Genomic DNA, 18,210 nt, shown 5'->3' on the forward strand with positions numbered 1-18,210 from the left:
CCTGTTGCAGGTAATCATCTGTAATCATTTTGTGATACTGTATGTATGTGACCCTGGACCAAAAAACAAAACAGTCCTAAGGGTAATTTTTCTTTAAATGATCTGAAAGTTGAATAAATAAGTTTTCCAGTGATGTATGGTTTGTTAGCATATCTGGAATCTGAGGGTACAAAAAAATCACAAGATTGATAAAATCACCCTTAAAGTTGTCCAAGTCCTTAACAACACACATTACTAATGATAAATACATTTTTGATATGTTCACTGTAGAAAATTTACAAAATATCCCTTGCAAAATATCCTAATGATTTTTGGCATAAAAGAATAATCTATAATTTTGACCCATACAATGTATTTTTGGCTTTTGCTAGAAATATACCCATGCTACTTGAAACTTAAGGTTTTGTGGTCCAGGGTCAAATTTAAGTCTAGATTGAAGAGCCTCTCAGGGTTGTTTTTTGGTACAAGGTAGGGCTGTCACAATTATTAAATAATTGTCTTATTGCAATCGTTTGACCTCATTGCAAGGATTTCAGATCACTGCAATGATTGCATATCTCTTTACAAAACACAAGGGGGAGCTGCAGCGCCTGTATAAACAGTGTAACATGATGCATTACAAATGCATTTTCAGACACTTAATTGTGTTTATTTCTTATAAAGAACTTCAGTTTTTGAAAGATATACTCATGAAATAATTACTTTTAAATATTAATTGTAGCTTCTGCTAAACCTTGTAGTTTGCTGTAGTGCTGTCACTGGATAACACCATCGACTGGATGTGTTATGGGGTTAAGGATGTGTTTTATTATGTTTGGTTACCTGTTGTTATATTTTTATTTTTATATTTCTCATTATCCAGGAGTCAGAACAGAGCTGTTTCTATGCCTGACGTGTGTAAGTACAGGTGTTAGTTTCTCAGAATTGAGCACTTTTCAGGCATTTTATACATTTTATCACTTTTCAGTTTACAGTAACTTTTCTACTCATCATACCGTGAGCGATGGCAGCATGGAGGACATCCACCCACAGTGAGTTACTGTCAGACACAGCAAACACGACTGTTTATGTCAAGTAATTTCACAGTATTGTTTCTAAACACATTATAAATGCATTGCTAAAACGCATTGTGAAGTTACACGATTACCGTAAAACTTCAAATAATAGCCCGGGCTTTTATTTTCCCAAACCTATCATCACACCAGGCGTCTAAAAGAGACAGGCGTCTATAAGAGACAGGCTTTTAATTTAATTTAGTTCGTGTAATAACAACAGTCTTAAATTATTGACAGTATAAATAAAGCAAACAAGGATATGTTTTTTTATTGGTTGTTGCGTGAAATCTTACCCAGATACAACAGTGCTATTTTCTGATTGGCTATTGTGTAGCCTCTTTCTTTTTTTGTATTTGCTCGCTCGACTAGAACTCTAGGGAAGACGGGCTTGATAGAGAGAGAGAGCAGTGCGGCCAGATACATTTTAGGCGCTGCAGCATATTAAATATGATAAATACTGTTTCCTCGTGAGAAATACAATGTGTGGCGGGAGTGCATGCATGACAAAAGACTGAAAGCCCGGCTATTATCAGCGGCCCCAAAACACTACCGGCCCACGGGGAAAAGTCCCCACTCTCCCGATTGCCACTTCGCTAGTCACCTCAATCCTGGCGACGAAGCTTGTTGTGTTGTCATAGTGATGAGTAAAGGAACGACTGCGTCTGTCACGTGACATCTACCGGTAAGCAAAAAAACTTTAGCGTGTTCAATCTGCACCATAGAACTGTCTTAAACAGACTATCTGACGGGTTTTAGAAGATTAAATACAACCCGAAACTAAAAAACAGACCAGGCCTTTATTTGAGACAGGCGTTTATTTACCCAAACCTGTCGTCACACCAGGCGTCTAAAAGAGACAGGCGTCTATTTGGGACTCGGCTATTATTTGAAGTTTTACGGTAAACAGTTTTTCCATATTTCTGTCTTCAGGGTTGTTCGGGCGGGGCTAAAATGGTAGCTCGATGATGCATTGGAGCCACTGCGCATGGCCCCGCCCCTAACACAATCTCGAGCATCTATTCAGGTTGTAGCTGTATTACAAATTTGTAGGAATGCACCGAAATGAAAATTCTTGGCCGAAAACCGAAAAAGAGGAAACCAAAGCCGAAAAACCGAAACGCTGAAATAAATTATTATGCCAATTATTAGTACAAAAGCATTTATGGCTATTACTGTGTACTAACTTTACTAGTGGTGTGTGACGGATCACAAAACTCACGGTTCAGATCACATTACAGTTTTTGAGGCACGGATCGGATTATTTTTCAGATCAGCAAAAAGGGGGTGGGGAAAATCTAATAACAAAAAAGAAATTGCAAACACTTATTAATGTGCAACTTTGTTTTTTTTTTATAAGGCCTAACATTAGCATTAGGTACAGAAATCAAATAAGACTTTCTTTGTATAAATTAAATATATTATTATTTTTAGAGCTACAGAAGTGATTTTCTCTTTGTCTTGGGTTGTTTGATTTACATTAATGACACATTAACGATTGCTTGTTTGTGTCTCACTTGTGTGTGCACTATTGAGGGCACTTAAACGCGCGCACAGAGACCGAGGGCGAATCCCAAACAGCGCAGCATAAAAACGTTACATTGTTTTTCATTGCTTTATTCGGCCAATGTATGTTAATGGCAGTGTTGGGCAAGTTACTTCCAAAGTGTAATACATTATATATTACAAATTACTGTCATTTGAAAGTAATTAGTTACATTACAATATTACTGTCTCTGAACTGTAATGAGTTACACTACTTTTGCATTACTTTTGAGTTACTTTCATCAAAATAACAGAAGTATGACTAGTCATTATAAAATGTTAAAATGTAGTTTGTTGCTGCTTATAAATCTAGAAGTTATGTGTTGGCCCTCGAGCTTTGAATAGGCAAAGTGAAGATTTATGGCAAAATACAGTAACAATCACTGTCAGAATCAAAAACATAGACAAATGATCTGGTAAAAGTCTGGTAAATTATGGTACACATACCAAACACAATAGAGCCCACTATAATGCAACCTATAGCCTAATAACATGGCAAGACACGCAACCTCTTTTCATTTCTATTCTTAAGTGATCACTTTTAATTCAGATTCACAGCACAAACCTGGCATGCACTGGGTTGACACAACTTATCAAAAAGTGCTATTGGAGGATCAGGCCTCAAGGAATACAGCTCATTTCAGTACAATATAAGGATTACATGTAGGCTAACATATAATTGCTTAATAAAAACACAGACAAACAGAGGAACACTGCTTTTTGCCAAACAATGAATATAGGCTCCCATACAAAGGCTGGTAAAACTTTAAACAGTGATGTTTAAATGTACTAAATTATATTTAGATAACCATGTTTAAGTCTTCACTAATGTTATGTTGTAGTTTAGGTTGCTGTTTGTAATAAAACTGTAGATAGCATAGGAATAGCCTAGCACTGTAATCATAGCAAAGCTTACCTTGTCATTGCTGGTGTGATATGGATTTTACTGGCAACATTTGTAAAAGTCTCTTTACTTCTGAGGTTCAAGCAGCACAGGAGACCGATAGAAACTTTCTGTTGCTTTTACTTAGTGCTCTTATTCGCAAAATTATGCGTGTGCAGCGCTACCGGACCTGATTGCGACCACTTTAGTCAATGCTTACGGCCGCGGACTTCTACATGTCTATATTTGACGCGCACCGCGTCCAAATCGCATTTCAAATACAAAGTTAAAGTAAAAATTAACATGTTGCATACAGCACGTGGAAACAGACATGCGCTGCGTCTCAAACCGCCTACTTCCATACTATATAGTAGGCAAAGAGTACGAGAAGTAGTGCTTTTCGCCCACTATATAGTATAGAAGTATGCGGTTTGGGACGCAGCCATAACTATTACACGCAGCTTTTTTGTGTGGATGCTGGTCGCGCGCATTGGTCAAAAATAAAAAAATTAAAATAACACAGTCTAATTTTGAAATGCATTGTTGTAACGCGCTCGTTACTAAGACTGTAACGAGTAAAATATTACCAAAATTTTATTAGTAATGCGTTATATTACTGCGTTACAGCAAAAACTAATATATTACTGTAATATATTATATTTTGTAATGTGTTACTCCCAACACTGGTTAATGGACTACAGCAGGGCTATTCAAATCTTACCCTGGAGGGCCGGAGCACTGCATAGTTTAGCTCCAACCCTGATCAAACACACCTGAGCAAGCTAATCAAGGTCTTCATGATCACTAGACAATCACAGGTGGGTAAGTTTGATTAGGGTTGGAGGTAAACTATGCAGTGCTCCGGCCCTCCAGGGTAAGATTTAAATAGCCCTGGACTACAGTATGAGACACATTTGCGCGACTCTCTCTTAAGTTTACACACCAAGAGTTCAGATCTTTGAAGGGCATACTGTGATGATCACGTCTGGACCAGACACATCAACCGCATGTGCCTCTGTGCGTACAGACAACTGCTCACTTTAGCGCCTTTTTGCGGTTAAATACATCCACAACGCATACATGTTGCTTCAGACAAGCACGTGCAGGTCGCGGTTTCTGTTTGCGTCATCACAGCATTTCGGCCGTAGTTTTTCGGTGATAAATGTTTTTCGGCCGAAAACCGAAAATGCTCTTTTGGGCCATTTTCGGACAAAAATTTTCAGTGGCCAAATATTCGGTGCATCCCTAGAAATTTGGATGGCAGCTTTTCCGTGAATGGCCGTGTTTTCAGCTTCCCTTTTTTAGCTTTGATAGTTTATTTGAACTATTTATCATTTAAATTTGGCTGGGTGGTTAATATCGACTTTACACAGACTTTTAGAGATCTGTTAGTAGTTGGATCGTTTTAATCAAGGCTGTCAAGTATTCAGCAGATGTGACATTGAAAAATACAAAAAAATCTCTCAGCCTTGTTTGCACCTCTACCACGCCTAAAAATCTAAACTATTATTAGGGTTGTCAAATCTACTGCGTTAAAAACGCATTAATGTCAATTCATTTTAACAACACTAATTTTATTAACATGCGATTAACGCAACTCGCAATATCTGTTTAAACCTTGGCCTAGCCCGTTGTTGGAAACATTGAGATGCAGCCTTATGCTGCGTTTACACCAGCCGCAGTAGAGGCGTGAAGCGTGAGTGATGTCAATGTGAAGACGCGTTGATTGGAGGTCTCGCGGCGCAATTGAGGCATTTGGCGCGGTGCGGAAGACACGATTCGGCCTCATTCATGCGTCTAGTTCCCGCAAATTGAGCGCCTGTTTCTTTTTGTGCATTTTGCGTTTGATGTGAATTTGCGGCTAACGCCCAAGTTAAAAAATTTGAACTTTGGTGGAATTTCACGCCGCATTAACCAATCAGGAGCCTTGATATTGTCCGTAAGCAGTCACCCGGAGCTATACGACACAAGTTCTTATTTCTATAGAGACAGGAATAAAAAGGACCTCGCTTGGAAGAGTGTCAGTGAGGACATTGAGCAACCTGGTAAGTTGTAATACACATTTCACTTTTGAGTCACGTGACGTTTATCAACCCGCGCAGTTTATTTTCCCCCTATAGTAAGGTTACCAAATACAAACCGGTAACTCTCTCGATAAATCGACAAACAACATCAGCCATCTTGTAAACAGACAACCGCATAGCACTTGCCCCTCCCACAAGAAGTGGATTTTGCCTCTGACATGCGTCAAATGCTTGCTTTTTCCGAATGCATTCAAAATGTTCAAGCGGCAAACTAGGCACGGTAGACGCGATTTTGACACCTCAAACGCGGTTGGTGTAAACGCTGCATTAGACAGTAAATAGTCATCAAACTTTAAAAATGATCTTTATTTGTGTGTTTTCTGAGAGATGTACAATCCTAAATGCTTAATCTACTGCAAAGATGTTTTAAAACCAAAATCTTTGGACAAAGTGTAGGACTTGCTTAAAGCAATACCAAAGAGTTTTTTTAACCTTAAAATAACGTTTCCAAAAACGTTTCAGTGGTTCATCCACTCAAAACAGGATGAATGGCACTTTCACATTCGCTTTGCAGCCCTCTATTGGCCAAAACCGCACTAAAGAAGTTTCCAACCGTCGGGTAGTGGTCCTGTAGTTCGAGTGAAAACTACAAAAACTTGCTTTACGGCAGACCTACAATCCAATCAGAGCAAGTTATGCTGCAATATTTACGACAGTGGTAATGAATAATTACGCTTCTAACCTGTAGGGGGAGCAAAGAGCAATAAGTCTTTAGTGTTGCTTTAATGTTAAAATAGTTATTACAAGAGAGAAAGTTCGGGACCAGATTAATGTTTAAAGAGTTATCAAGAGCGTCAAGACTCGAAAATTTTCTTTCTCGCGCTGACTGGCACATCTGAAACATGCACACAGGTGCGCGACACTGATATGCGTACAAAGACAGAATTACAGTTTAAAAAATATGTGTTTTGACAAGAATTCACACAGATATAATGTTTGGTTAACTGTGGGGGGAGAAATACCTGATATGTAATTATATTAAATCTTTGCATTACAGTAAATCTTAAAACTGTATCTGTCTCAATGTCAATCAATCAAACAACAAAAGAAAGAAAAAAGTTGAACATATATTGATATTGCTTTTGACTTGTGTTTGCCAAATCTATTAGTTTTACCAGTGATTTTAAGCGATGGATGTGGTGATTTTGTTATTGATCTTTAAATAGATTTTTTTTTTCAAAATTAACTTGCTGACTCTTTCACTAATACAGTTTTTCTGAATTGCTAAAACACATTTTTTTAAACCATCACTCATTTTCTCAAAACCTTAAACACAAATCCCAATTTTAAACAAAATTTACAGAACCCCTGACCCTTCCAGCAAAATCAAACAATTCCTTCAAAACCATTTCACTTGTACTCAAAATCAAACTAAGCTTTCAAATCATACACACATAAGTCTATAATATAAAACACTACAAAGCATCCATTGGAGACTACCTTAAAAATTGGAAAACACAACATTCAGACATCTGCTTACAGAAAAATACATGTTTATTGTACATAACAACACACTTGACAAATACTGTTAAAAATCTATATTACTGTAATCACAAGTTTAGTTCAGTGAATATAGTGAATATTGTTTTCAATATTACTGTAAGCAGCACTTGTATTTTGTAAAAAGTCAGCAATCCAACTGCAAATTTTGCCAATTGCATCGTCTCTGGTGTCCTTTTCTTCCTCATACTCTTCATCTGCCTCTCAGACTGTTTTCAATTCACACAATTGGTAAAAAAACTATTAAATAAAAGTGTGTAGAATTTTGAGCTGTTGTGTTTACTCTATGATAACGGTGTTGTAGTTGTGTTCAACTTTTGCCTGCGTGTGTTTAGCATTTATAAAACAAGTGCATTGCAGTGTGAAATGTGTGTTTTGCAAAAAGAGTGCATGATTTGACAAATGGGTTTAGGCCACTATGAATTTGGTTCAGAGATTGGGGTTTAGTGTTTTAGCAATTCAGAAAAACTGTAATAAACATACATTTGCATAAAGAATCCACATTTGTCCATAGCCATGTTAAGTATTAATAACTTAAGGTAAATGTAGAACGGATAAAATGTGCGATTAATCACGAGAATCTGAATTATATTTGAATTGATTGACAGCCCTGACTATTACAGGGAGTGCAGAATTATTAGGCAAGTTGTATTTTTGAGGATTACTTTTGTTATTGTACAACTACAGTGCTCTTGGTCAATTCAAAATGTTAACAAACCCTCAAACCTGAACATTTAAGTAGTAAAAGTTAAATTTTGGCTTTATTAAGAGAATATTTCTATGTACATCATTATTAGGCAACTATTAGTGTGCAGAATTATTAGGCAACTAAATGAAAAACAAAGATTTTACCATCTCACTTGTTTTTTTTTTCAACTGTTAAAGTGAGAATAATAAACAAACTCTACATTTACAAAAAATAATAATAAAACAATAAAAAATAAAAAAATATATAGACTCAGTGACCAATATAGCCACCCTTCTTTTCGATAACAGTCACAAGCCTTCCATTCACGAATTCGGTCAGTTTCTTGATCTGGTCTGAACCAACATTTTGTGCAGCCACAACCACAGCCTCCCAGACACTGTTCAGAGAGGTGTACGGTTTACCTTCACTGTAAATGTCCTGCTTAAGAAGGGATCAAAAGGTCTCAATAGGGTTTAAGTCAGGTGAAGAAGGGGCCATGTCATTAGTTTTTCACCTTTAAGGCCTTTACTGGCCAGCCACTCAGTTGAGTACTTTGATGCATGTGCTGAAGCGTTGTCTTGCATAAAAAAGTCTTATTGAAAGATGCAGATTTTTTCCTGTACCACTGCTTGAAGAAAGTGTCTTCTAAAAATTGGCAGTAGGTCTGAGAGTTGTTTTTTATTTCCATTTTCAACCCAAAAAGGTCCAACAAGCTCATGTTTAATAATACCTGTCTGTGCCTGCCTGCTTGTAATGTAGAAGACACTTTCTTCAAGCAGTGGTACAGGAAAAAGTTTGCATCTTTCAAGAAGACTGATTATTTTGTAAGACAACGCTCCATCACATACATCACAAGTACTCCACTGCATGGCTGGCCAGTAAAGGCCTTAGAGATGAAAAACTAATGCCATGGCCCCCTTCTTCACCTGACTTAAACCCTATTGAGACCTTTTGATCCCTTCTTAAGCGGGACATTTACAGTGAAGGTAAACCGTACACCTCTCTGAACAGTGTCTGGGAGGCTGTGGTTGCGTCTGCACAAAATGTTGGTTCAGACCAGATCAAGAAACTGACTGAATCCGTGAATGGAAGGCTTGTGACTGTTATCGAAAAGAAGGGTGGCTATATTGGTCACTGAGTCTATATATTTTTTTTATTTTTTATTGTTTTATTAATTTTTTTTGTTAATGTAGAGTTTGTTTATTATTCTCACTTTAACAGTTGGAAAAAAAACAAGTGAGATGGTAAAATCTTTGTTTTTCATTTAGTTGCCTAATAATTCTGCACACTAATAGTTGCCTAATAATGATGTACATAGAAATATTCTCTTAATAAAGCCAAAATTTAACTTTTACTACTTAAATGTTCAGGTTTGAGGGTTTGTTAACATTTTGAATTGACCAAGAGCACTGTAGTTGTACAATAACAAAAGTAATCCTCAAAAATACAACTTGCCTAATAATTCTGCACTCCCTGTATACAACATGCAGTAGGGTAATGGAAATTATTGTAAAACACTTATTTGACTTTAATAAGTGAAATATTTGACGTTTATGTAAAATATCCTTGCTTATGTCAGACATGAAGCTCTGCAGAAGCTGGCTGTGTTTTTTCAGAACGGCCATGAAAACCTCATAACCACTACAGAAGATGAAGCATGTCTACCGAGGTATACTATACTTTATAATCTTCTTTTAACCAAACTTTATTTGAATGAATTTTTTTTAAGTTACCTAAGATTTTGTGTGTTTGCTTTTTCACAGCACCGATGATCCAAGTAAGTGACTTTAGTAACAAAATTATTTCTTGGTGGCATCTAGGTTGTTATTTTTGGCAGTCAGGTGTTTGCATTGGTGAGATGTTTTAACCACTGGAACAAACCCAAGGACAACTTACTTTTGGAAATTTTGTTAGTAATGACATCACACCTGTTCATTCTTCAGTTTTACTTGACGTATATCAGAGGCATTTCCCTATAAACCCCTTTTGGATTCTGTGGAATGAATGTATTCATTTTTTCTAAGCCTAATAGTCATCTTTTCCACTTAATAGGTTTTCTTGAGGCTGTGGATGAGCCACCATACTTGTGAGTATATGAGAGAAAATAATGCAGATGACAAGGCTGAACTAAAACTTGATGTCTAAATACTTTTTTGTGGACCTTGTGCTGGTTTGTAATTTCGTGGCGTCTGCAAACAAATGACGATAGGGGGTTACTTGGCACTAACTTAAATTTTCTGAGTTATTTTTCCATTACTTCTAGCCAACTAGATTGTCTCTGGTAAAATGCATTGCTTTGGACTGTTAGCCAGTGACAGGCTTATATTGAATGGGTCATTCTACAGAAACACTTTAGGGTTAAAAAAATATTTTAAAATGGAACAATGTTATTTGAACAATTACACCTTCTTGAGCCATCAATGTAGCGATATTTGATTTTTTTTAATTAATCAGAATTCCAAGCACCACAGAAGTGCTCGTCCTCACAGTCATGTACAGAGGGAAAATGCTTTATTTTGAGATAAAAAAAAAACATGGTAAAAAAACTAGAATACAAATGGATTAAACTACTTAATTTAGTGAGTATACAATAATTGACAATATGTGGTTTGATACTTTGCAGCAGTAATTTTATAAAATGCTGTTTTTTAAAAAATTGTCACCGGTGTTACTGTCACTGGTGTTACCTTTCTTTATTGGTAACCAGTAAAGATCAGTAACACCAGTGACTGGTGATTTGTTGTGTTACTGTTTTTTTTTCTTTCACATTAAATAAAATCTCTCACGTGTGACATGATGAAAATTTTAAATTTATTGAATTCTGCTACCCTTAAGAATTAAGCTTTAATAATAATATTATAATAACACCTTTAATATTGCTAAAAAGTAAGGTTACCCTAGTGACAAAAAATGGTGTATGCAGTTTTTGAGTACACATAAATGACAGCTTAATGATTTTTTATTTTTTGTGTGCATGTACTTAAAGTCAAAGAGTAATCTAATAATGTGTTCTAAGTTTAAATGTTAGAAAAAGAAATCAATTTTAAGACATCTTGACACATCAAAAGTGGACGTTTCTGTAGAATGACCCGAATAATACAGAACTAAAACAATATATTAACTTAAAGGGTCATTATTTACTCAGGCTCATGTTGTTACAAACTTGTTTGAAAGATGTTTGAGCACGTTTTTAAGCACCATTGACTTTGCAGCCCAGTCTCACGAAATTACGTACCTATAGTCACGTTATTATTGTACTCTCTTTTTTTGTGATACTGTCACGAATTTCCGTGTTTTTTCGTTATCGTATCACGAATTTCTGCGTTTTGTGATCGTGTCACACATTTCTGTTTGTGTGTCATTGTCACATATTGGGTACTCAACGTTTTGTCCTATTTTCTAACCGTTGTCGCTTCGGTTAAGGGTTAGATTTACATAAAATGTCATCCTTACCCAAACCCAACTCTAACCCCAATGCCAGGCAACAATGGTTTAAAAATCAGAAAATATTTTAAAAATCTGAAAAATAATATAAACCAATACTTAAAGTGACATCCTAACGCAAACATCAAATCCAACCCTAAACCGAAGCGACAATGGTTTGAAAATGGGGAAAAAGCAGTTGAGTAACCAATACGTCACAATGACCCATAAACAGAAATTCGTGATACTATCACGAAAAAACGCGGACATTTGAGACAGTATCACGAAAAAGAATAAAAAAATTACGTTACTACAGACTGTTTCAGCAGTAACAACATAAACAAGCGGCTGTCGTGGTCCGCACGTAACTTCCGGTAAACTCCGCTAAGAATAAATAACAACAAAGTTCTTTAAACGTAGTTTATTTATATAACAAGCAAAAAAACAACACACAGATTACATAGGGAACAAAAACATTTGTTATTTTCGACGAGGCATTTCTTCAAGAGATCAGTTAAGCACTAGTCAGACCATTAAAAAAAACAAAACTGGAAGTAAAGTTCGGATCCAGACGTGTGTCGCGTCAGCGCATGTGCGTCCGATAAAACTGTCTATCGGTACATCATTTTGTGAGACTGGGTAGAGATTTTGAAAGTAGTACTGTGATGTCAATGGTGCTTCTGTTTCCTGCTTTATTACAAATATCTTCCTTTGTGTTTAGCAGAACAAAGAAATGTATACAAAATATATTTTGGGTGAACTATCCGTTTAACCTCCTAAGACCTGAGTTTTGGTTTGCCTTTTTTTCAGATTTCTACCAGCTATTTTGGGGTTAGGAAGAACCAATAAACAAAATAACCAAATATTTTTCTTAGAACATGAAGCAATGTATTTGTCCACATTTTTGTACAACAGGTTCCACAGAATTAAGTATTATGGTGCAAAATGTGATGTGATGACATCCAGGTCTTAGGAGGTTAAGCAACTTTCGGTGTTATCTGAACGTTTTACCTCATCGCATTGTTTTGTACAGTGATTAAACATTTGAATTGAAACAGTCCTTAAATTTTGTTATCTAATGTATTGAGTATAAACACCTCTGGAAAGTGCTGAACATCCTGCATTGACGGTTTATTGTTGCTGTTGTTGTGACAGAGAGGTTGAAGACTTTCAGTTTGCAGACATTGATCTTCTGCCGCCGCCTCCTCTCTATGCTGACTCTCTGTGAGACGTCTGGTATGTGTGCTACCGTTTTACTCTCACTTGATATATAAAGAGTTAAGACTAATGTATAGACAGCAGGTTGTTATAGCAAAGGGTCTTGTATCACACTGGAGGGGCTTACTTTGCGATAACAACTGTCTGCCTGATTATTACATGGCTATTTAACTCACAAGTAAGGTAAAGAACATGATTAAGATTGACTTTAAATATTTTATTTGCTAATTTTTAACGAATACAGACCTTCCCTGAGGAAAACACGTTTACTTTTTGTTTTAAGATAAGACATTCAAATGTCATGAACACAGTATTTTGGTTTAATTATTTGTAAATATAATGTCATTTGTACCACGGGGCTGTTGAATGCTTTATTTTGATTGCGTTTGTATGCATTATATTTCGATAAATGGACACCTAAACTTTTTAATGTCTTTAAATAACCACGAGAGCAGTGTTTGTGTGGTATCCGATAAGCGTAATAATTGACTCCAGTCGTTTTAATTTAAAATCGTTTCGATTTAAATGGGCATAATCCTGACGTAATGCCATTTAATGATATTGTATTGTTGGCAGAATTGGTTAAACGGCTTGATGATTTAGAATCGTAAGTCCAATTTATAGTCATGCGTAAGGTCTACTCCATAGGTTATCTGTAGCATCTGAGTAGCCTGACGTGCACCTTGCCAAATTTTTAACAGCGCGTCAGTAATTGGTCGACGTAATTGGTCGCGTCTGTTTTCACGTATACTTTATTGTCGTTGTGCAAACATACATGCAGACGGCATGTATGTGCAGTCTTTTTTTGCACGTACTTAGTGGGTTTTGCAGCTAAAGAAAGTCAAATTTGATAAATAGAGTGAGATTTGTGAAAATAGACTAATAACCTTTTCATTGGCATTAAAGTGAAAGGACTGAACCTAAACTGATAATAAAATCATTTACAAGAAAACATGTCAGATGCACTTACAGGGTTTTGCATCTGAACTCCTCATATACCTTTTATCCAATGATAAAAAGCAGCATCAAAAAACTTTCTTTGTTCAGGGTTACACATCTGTAACCTTTATTAATTTTTTTAAAGGAAGACATATCATGGAACTCTGACTTGTTCCATGTTTAAGTGCTATAATTGGGTCCCCAGTGCTTTTATCAACCTAGAAAATGTGAAAAAGATCAACCCAGTAATTTAGTTTTGGTAAACCATTCTCTGCAAGCATGTGGAAAGGTCATTGAAATTTGGCTCCCCTTGTGATGTCAGAAGGGGTCTTATTACAATAATACCGCCCCTTAATCTGCTCCACGGCACTAACATTTAGTGAAGAGAGAGAGAGAAAAATAATTGAGAGCACAATTGAGTTTCAGTTTCAACAAACCACCATCATTGAGATCAGTGTTTGCATTTCATCAGGACACAACCAAAAAATGTTTGGGCCCAACGTGGCAATTTTAAGTAAGGAATAATTGATGACGGCCATTGAATTATAGGAAAATAATGCACGCCCAAGGTTTGCGTCGTGCCGTTACACCACAGGGTTATTTTTCAAATAATTCAAAGGACCGGAGTCAATTATTCCTCTTATACCATGGTTACCACAAACATTGCTCTGGTGCCTATTTTAAAGACATTTGACAAGTTAGGTGTGCAGTTAGCGAAAAATAATGCATACCCATATGGAACATTTCTCAACCAATCAGAATAAAGCATTCAACAGACCCGAGGTATAACATGGTATAATAAATTATCTTTGGGGTATTTTGAGCTAAAACTTCACATATCTACTCTGGAGAGACCAAAGACTTATTTTACACCTTTAAAAAAATTCATAATATGACCCCTTTAAATATAAGAGTGTCATTAGAAGTTAGTGAGTCAAGATATTTTTTGTTTTCTCCACAGTGCAGTTGAATGGAGTTTCTTCACTTGATCAGGCTGTAAATCTTTCAACTGCCTTTAGTCACTGGATGAAGTCAAATGAGCTAAAAAAGTGCTTTGTGTATAAAGCTATGTGCACTACTCCTGAGAAAAAAACATTTAACTTTGGCATTTTGATGACAATAATCCTGCAAGTTTGGTTTGTAAGCAAAGAGTAGGCCATGAAGAATACATGACGGAGCCAAGTAGAAGGCTAAATGAAATGTAAATTGCTATGCACTTGGTCATTTTTAAGGATTGAGAGTTCCTTAAAATGAGTTCCTGTATGATCTCTGTGTAAACTATAACTTTGAGTTGGTTTTGCTTTTTTGTTGTATTGTCTGTATTGTGTGGGAAATTTTGAAAGTTGGTGGTTTAATTGTTTGTTTAGCAATGAAAATACAACTTGTGAATGTTAGCATGGAATAAATGCATCAGTATACAGCAGATATTCAGACCATTGTCGACTATTTGACTTTTATCCAAATCGACTTACAGTACATATTTATCAATAAGATTTGTATAATCTCTAAGAGTCGCACCCACAACCTTAGCATTATTAACATGCTGCATCAATGAGTTCTGATTGTGTAGCTTGTTTAGTGTGTTGTGATTGGATGGCAGCTTAGCTTGCCATTAGCTTAGCTGACGACTGATGTATTCCTGTGGGCAGAGTTTAGTCAACAAACTGTTCTAGTAACAAGCAGGAAGTAGAGGGCTGTAGTCCAAACCGACTGTTTTTGTCCCTTCAGATTGGGTGGGCCAAATATCAATCTGAGTGGGCCAGCCTGGCACTTATGTATACCTCGCCATTGTTGGGTACACAATCTAAATTATTTAACCCTTGTGAATTGTTCAAATTCACTACTTTTTTTGTTGTTGAGGATGAAGACATCTAATAAATTAAACTGCTGTAAAAATGTAGCATATATATATATATATATATATATACAAAAATTCTAGGATTTTAACCCTTTAAATGCCAAGTTCATAAAAGATGTCGCTGATTAGGGTGGAAAAACACAATTACGTATTTTTATTATAAAAGGTTATTGTGGACCCGTCTTGGGCATGTCAAAGATTAGTAAAAACATTGGCTTTGATGCCAGTTTTTGTGCAGCATCAGCTTTAATTTTTTTCCCCCTAATTTATTGTTTGTGGCTGTTTTTGCCCATTGACTTTCATTATAACAACATTTTTTGATTGTAAAGCCATGACAATTTATTTTTTTATGCATTCTTGATTTTTGGTGGTTTTTCCTTTGCTAAGAAGTAAAATTTGTAATTTTATTGTTGATTACCAGGTGGCACCATTAACCCTTTAGATAGACAAAAACAAAGCTTATTTTCTGGCTTGTACATTCAGTTATATGGAGTTTAAGAGCATATTTGTGTGTGTGTGTGTGTGTGTGTGTGTGTGTGTGTGTGTGTGTGTGTGTGTGTGTGTGTGTGTGTGTGTGTGTGTGTGTCAGTGAAAATAAAATCTGATGCTGCACAAACACTTATAGTCACTCTAAAAACGTCTGGGTTTTTTTTACCCATAATGGGTAAATATTGGACCGCACACGTGCTGGGTTAAAAATTACTCAAGGTTGGTATGTTGTTATGCAATCATGGGGTAATAATAACCCAGCAGTTGGGTTAATTTTAACCCAGCAGTGTGTTCTGTCCAATAGGGCTTATTCGCAAACACCGGAAGTCGCTAACCGCGGCCATCTTGTTGACATGACATCTGTCCTGCCCCTAGCCGCACGTAGATTTGAGTCGAGGGTAGCAGTAGCCTAATGGCTTCATCTCGTCTGTATTAAGAGAAGATGAGCTTGATTATTGTGGAACCATATCAAATAGACCCAATAGCCTTAAAGGATAATTCCGGTATTTAACACTCTGAGTCTCATTTCTGGTTTGTTTTGGATGAACTACAGTGATGGACACAGAAATTTTGATACTGGGTCGTGTCTTGACTTTTCAACTCATTTAGAAGCGTCTCTTGACTATAACTATACGATAACTATAACGATAACTATATCATCGTCCAAATCACCAAACAATACGTTTATGCTAATTCGCTCACGGCACTCGCGCAAATCACTTGCCTTTAATATTGCTTGTAATAAAAGCTTTTGCAGATGTCCTCAACACGCTGCGTTTCGCGTAACTCTAAACAGTGAATCTAATAGTTTGTGTAATCTCTTACCTTTTGGCCTAACAGTTAGTTAATGTAATAGATTAAAAAGCGTTACATAGTCAATTTTCACAGCAACTGGAGGTAATCTAATGTTATAGACCTCAGCAATGAGCTTACTGTCATTTTAAGTGCTTGTGCACTTGAAGTTCAAATAGATTTTAATGCTATCAATGGTTTATCCTTCATCAGGTGGGAAAAATCGCTCAGAAAGTGATCCCAATGATGTCGTTCATTGTATCTGTATCGTTATAGTTTTGGTGTGAGCTCCGCTATTCTGTTTAATATAAAACGATTTTCAAAACTATATTTTTTATAGTTATCGTTATAATGTGAACGGCCCTTAATTCCCTACCTAGTATCAATGCCAGACCTATTATGTCCATATAGTTATTAATACTAATTTAATAACTGTCTCAATTTATGGCAGCTTATTTGAAAGAGCAGTTTCAGCCACTGCTTACAGCTAACCATATGTGATCAAATTATGGGGACAGACTTTGCTGTGAGCATATATCCCTAACGTTATCTGTGGTAAAATGATGGGGACAGACTTTGCTGTTGGGAGTCTCTCCTTCGCTGGTTCAACTCCTCTGTCTCCTTCCTTTCATGTTTTCTGACATTCGGTATCGCATAAAAACTAATTCCGGGGTTCTTTTTGCTGTTGTTAGAACATCCGTGTATTACACCACACACCATCGCACGGTTTTAAAAAAATTACACCGATAATACCATGCATAATACCCACCCTGCCTCGCTTGTCAATTGACAGACTGACAGTTCTATGTCAACCATATGGCCGCCGCGAACATTGATGACGTAGATCGAATAACCCCTATATTTACCCATTATAAGTCAAAAATAACCAACAAATTTTTAGAGTGATGCAATTAAGTTCATGTTTTTACTAATTTTCGACAAGACTGTGATAAAAGGCTTCAAAAATACAGTCCACAAAAAAGTTTATATGTCATTTAGTGTGTTTTTCCCCAAATATGTGCATATGATGACGCAAAAGTGTGTGATATTTTATGTGGTATGCACTCCAGGCAGCTAGGTGGCAATGTGAAGCACTGACACACGACAACACCAAGTTCACGCACCTGCGTACAACCTTCTTCCTTGTTCTCTCAGGTCTCATCCAAAGCCGTCTGGTTTGCCTCCGAATTGGCGCATCAACAAATTGATAGAGGTAATTAATGCGCCTTCTCTGATCAGAAATACTAGCTGTGAATATTTCGTACAACTGCTGGAAAGACTCTTGCACATTTATCAGAGCTGCTATGGCAACTTGAAAGTCCGATTTATGGAAATAATCCAACATGCTTGTTGTTATTTTCCTGAACTGGTGCATGCCTGTGACGTTCGCGTACGCGACGAGAGCCACCGTGAGCAGACTTTTGCATTTTTATCCTTTGGACGGGAATGCGACGGTAGAGCGTTTTTAAGATTTCCACTCTGGAGGATGGTTTCACTTTTTTGCGTTTTAACTCATTCACCGCCAGCCTTTTTGAGATAAGTTGCCCACCTGCATTTTTGTGATTTTAACAAAAGTTTCACAAAATTCCTTGCAGGAAAAATTATCTTCTATAAATATATAAACATACAAATCATATCAAATTAAAGAACACACCCTTTGCTTTCAAACAACCAATAAACAAACAAACAAACAAACAAAATGGGAAAAAACTTTCATATATTTACTTTTTCCACTTAAT

General features: G+C 36.4%; 1 protein-coding gene across 3 annotated transcripts in view; it reads left to right on the forward strand.

The window, feature by feature from the left end:
- The window catches only part of LOC141362393 (uncharacterized), a 34,559-nt gene extending 19,805 nt beyond the window's left edge, over window positions 1-14,754 (forward strand). The window contains exons 14-20 of one of the 3 annotated variants that reach the window (XM_073864397.1): window positions 863-897; window positions 968-1,031; window positions 9,332-9,421; window positions 9,516-9,529; window positions 9,805-9,838; window positions 12,331-12,411; window positions 14,294-14,754. In XM_073864397.1, the coding sequence (XP_073720498.1) occupies window positions 863-897; window positions 968-1,031; window positions 9,332-9,421; window positions 9,516-9,529; window positions 9,805-9,838; window positions 12,331-12,403 (310 nt within the window). In that variant the 3' untranslated portion in view covers window positions 12,404-12,411; window positions 14,294-14,754. The remainder of the gene's footprint in view (window positions 1-862; window positions 898-967; window positions 1,032-9,331; window positions 9,422-9,515; window positions 9,530-9,804; window positions 9,839-12,330; window positions 12,412-14,293) is intronic. The other 2 variants (XM_073864396.1, XM_073864398.1) reach the window with 2 other exon arrangements.
- Window positions 14,755-18,210: the final 3,456 nt, after the last annotated feature.

This window comes from Misgurnus anguillicaudatus, unplaced genomic scaffold, assembly GCF_027580225.2.
Source record: "Misgurnus anguillicaudatus unplaced genomic scaffold, ASM2758022v2 HiC_scaffold_26, whole genome shotgun sequence".
NCBI lineage: Eukaryota > Metazoa > Chordata > Actinopteri > Cypriniformes > Cobitidae > Misgurnus > Misgurnus anguillicaudatus.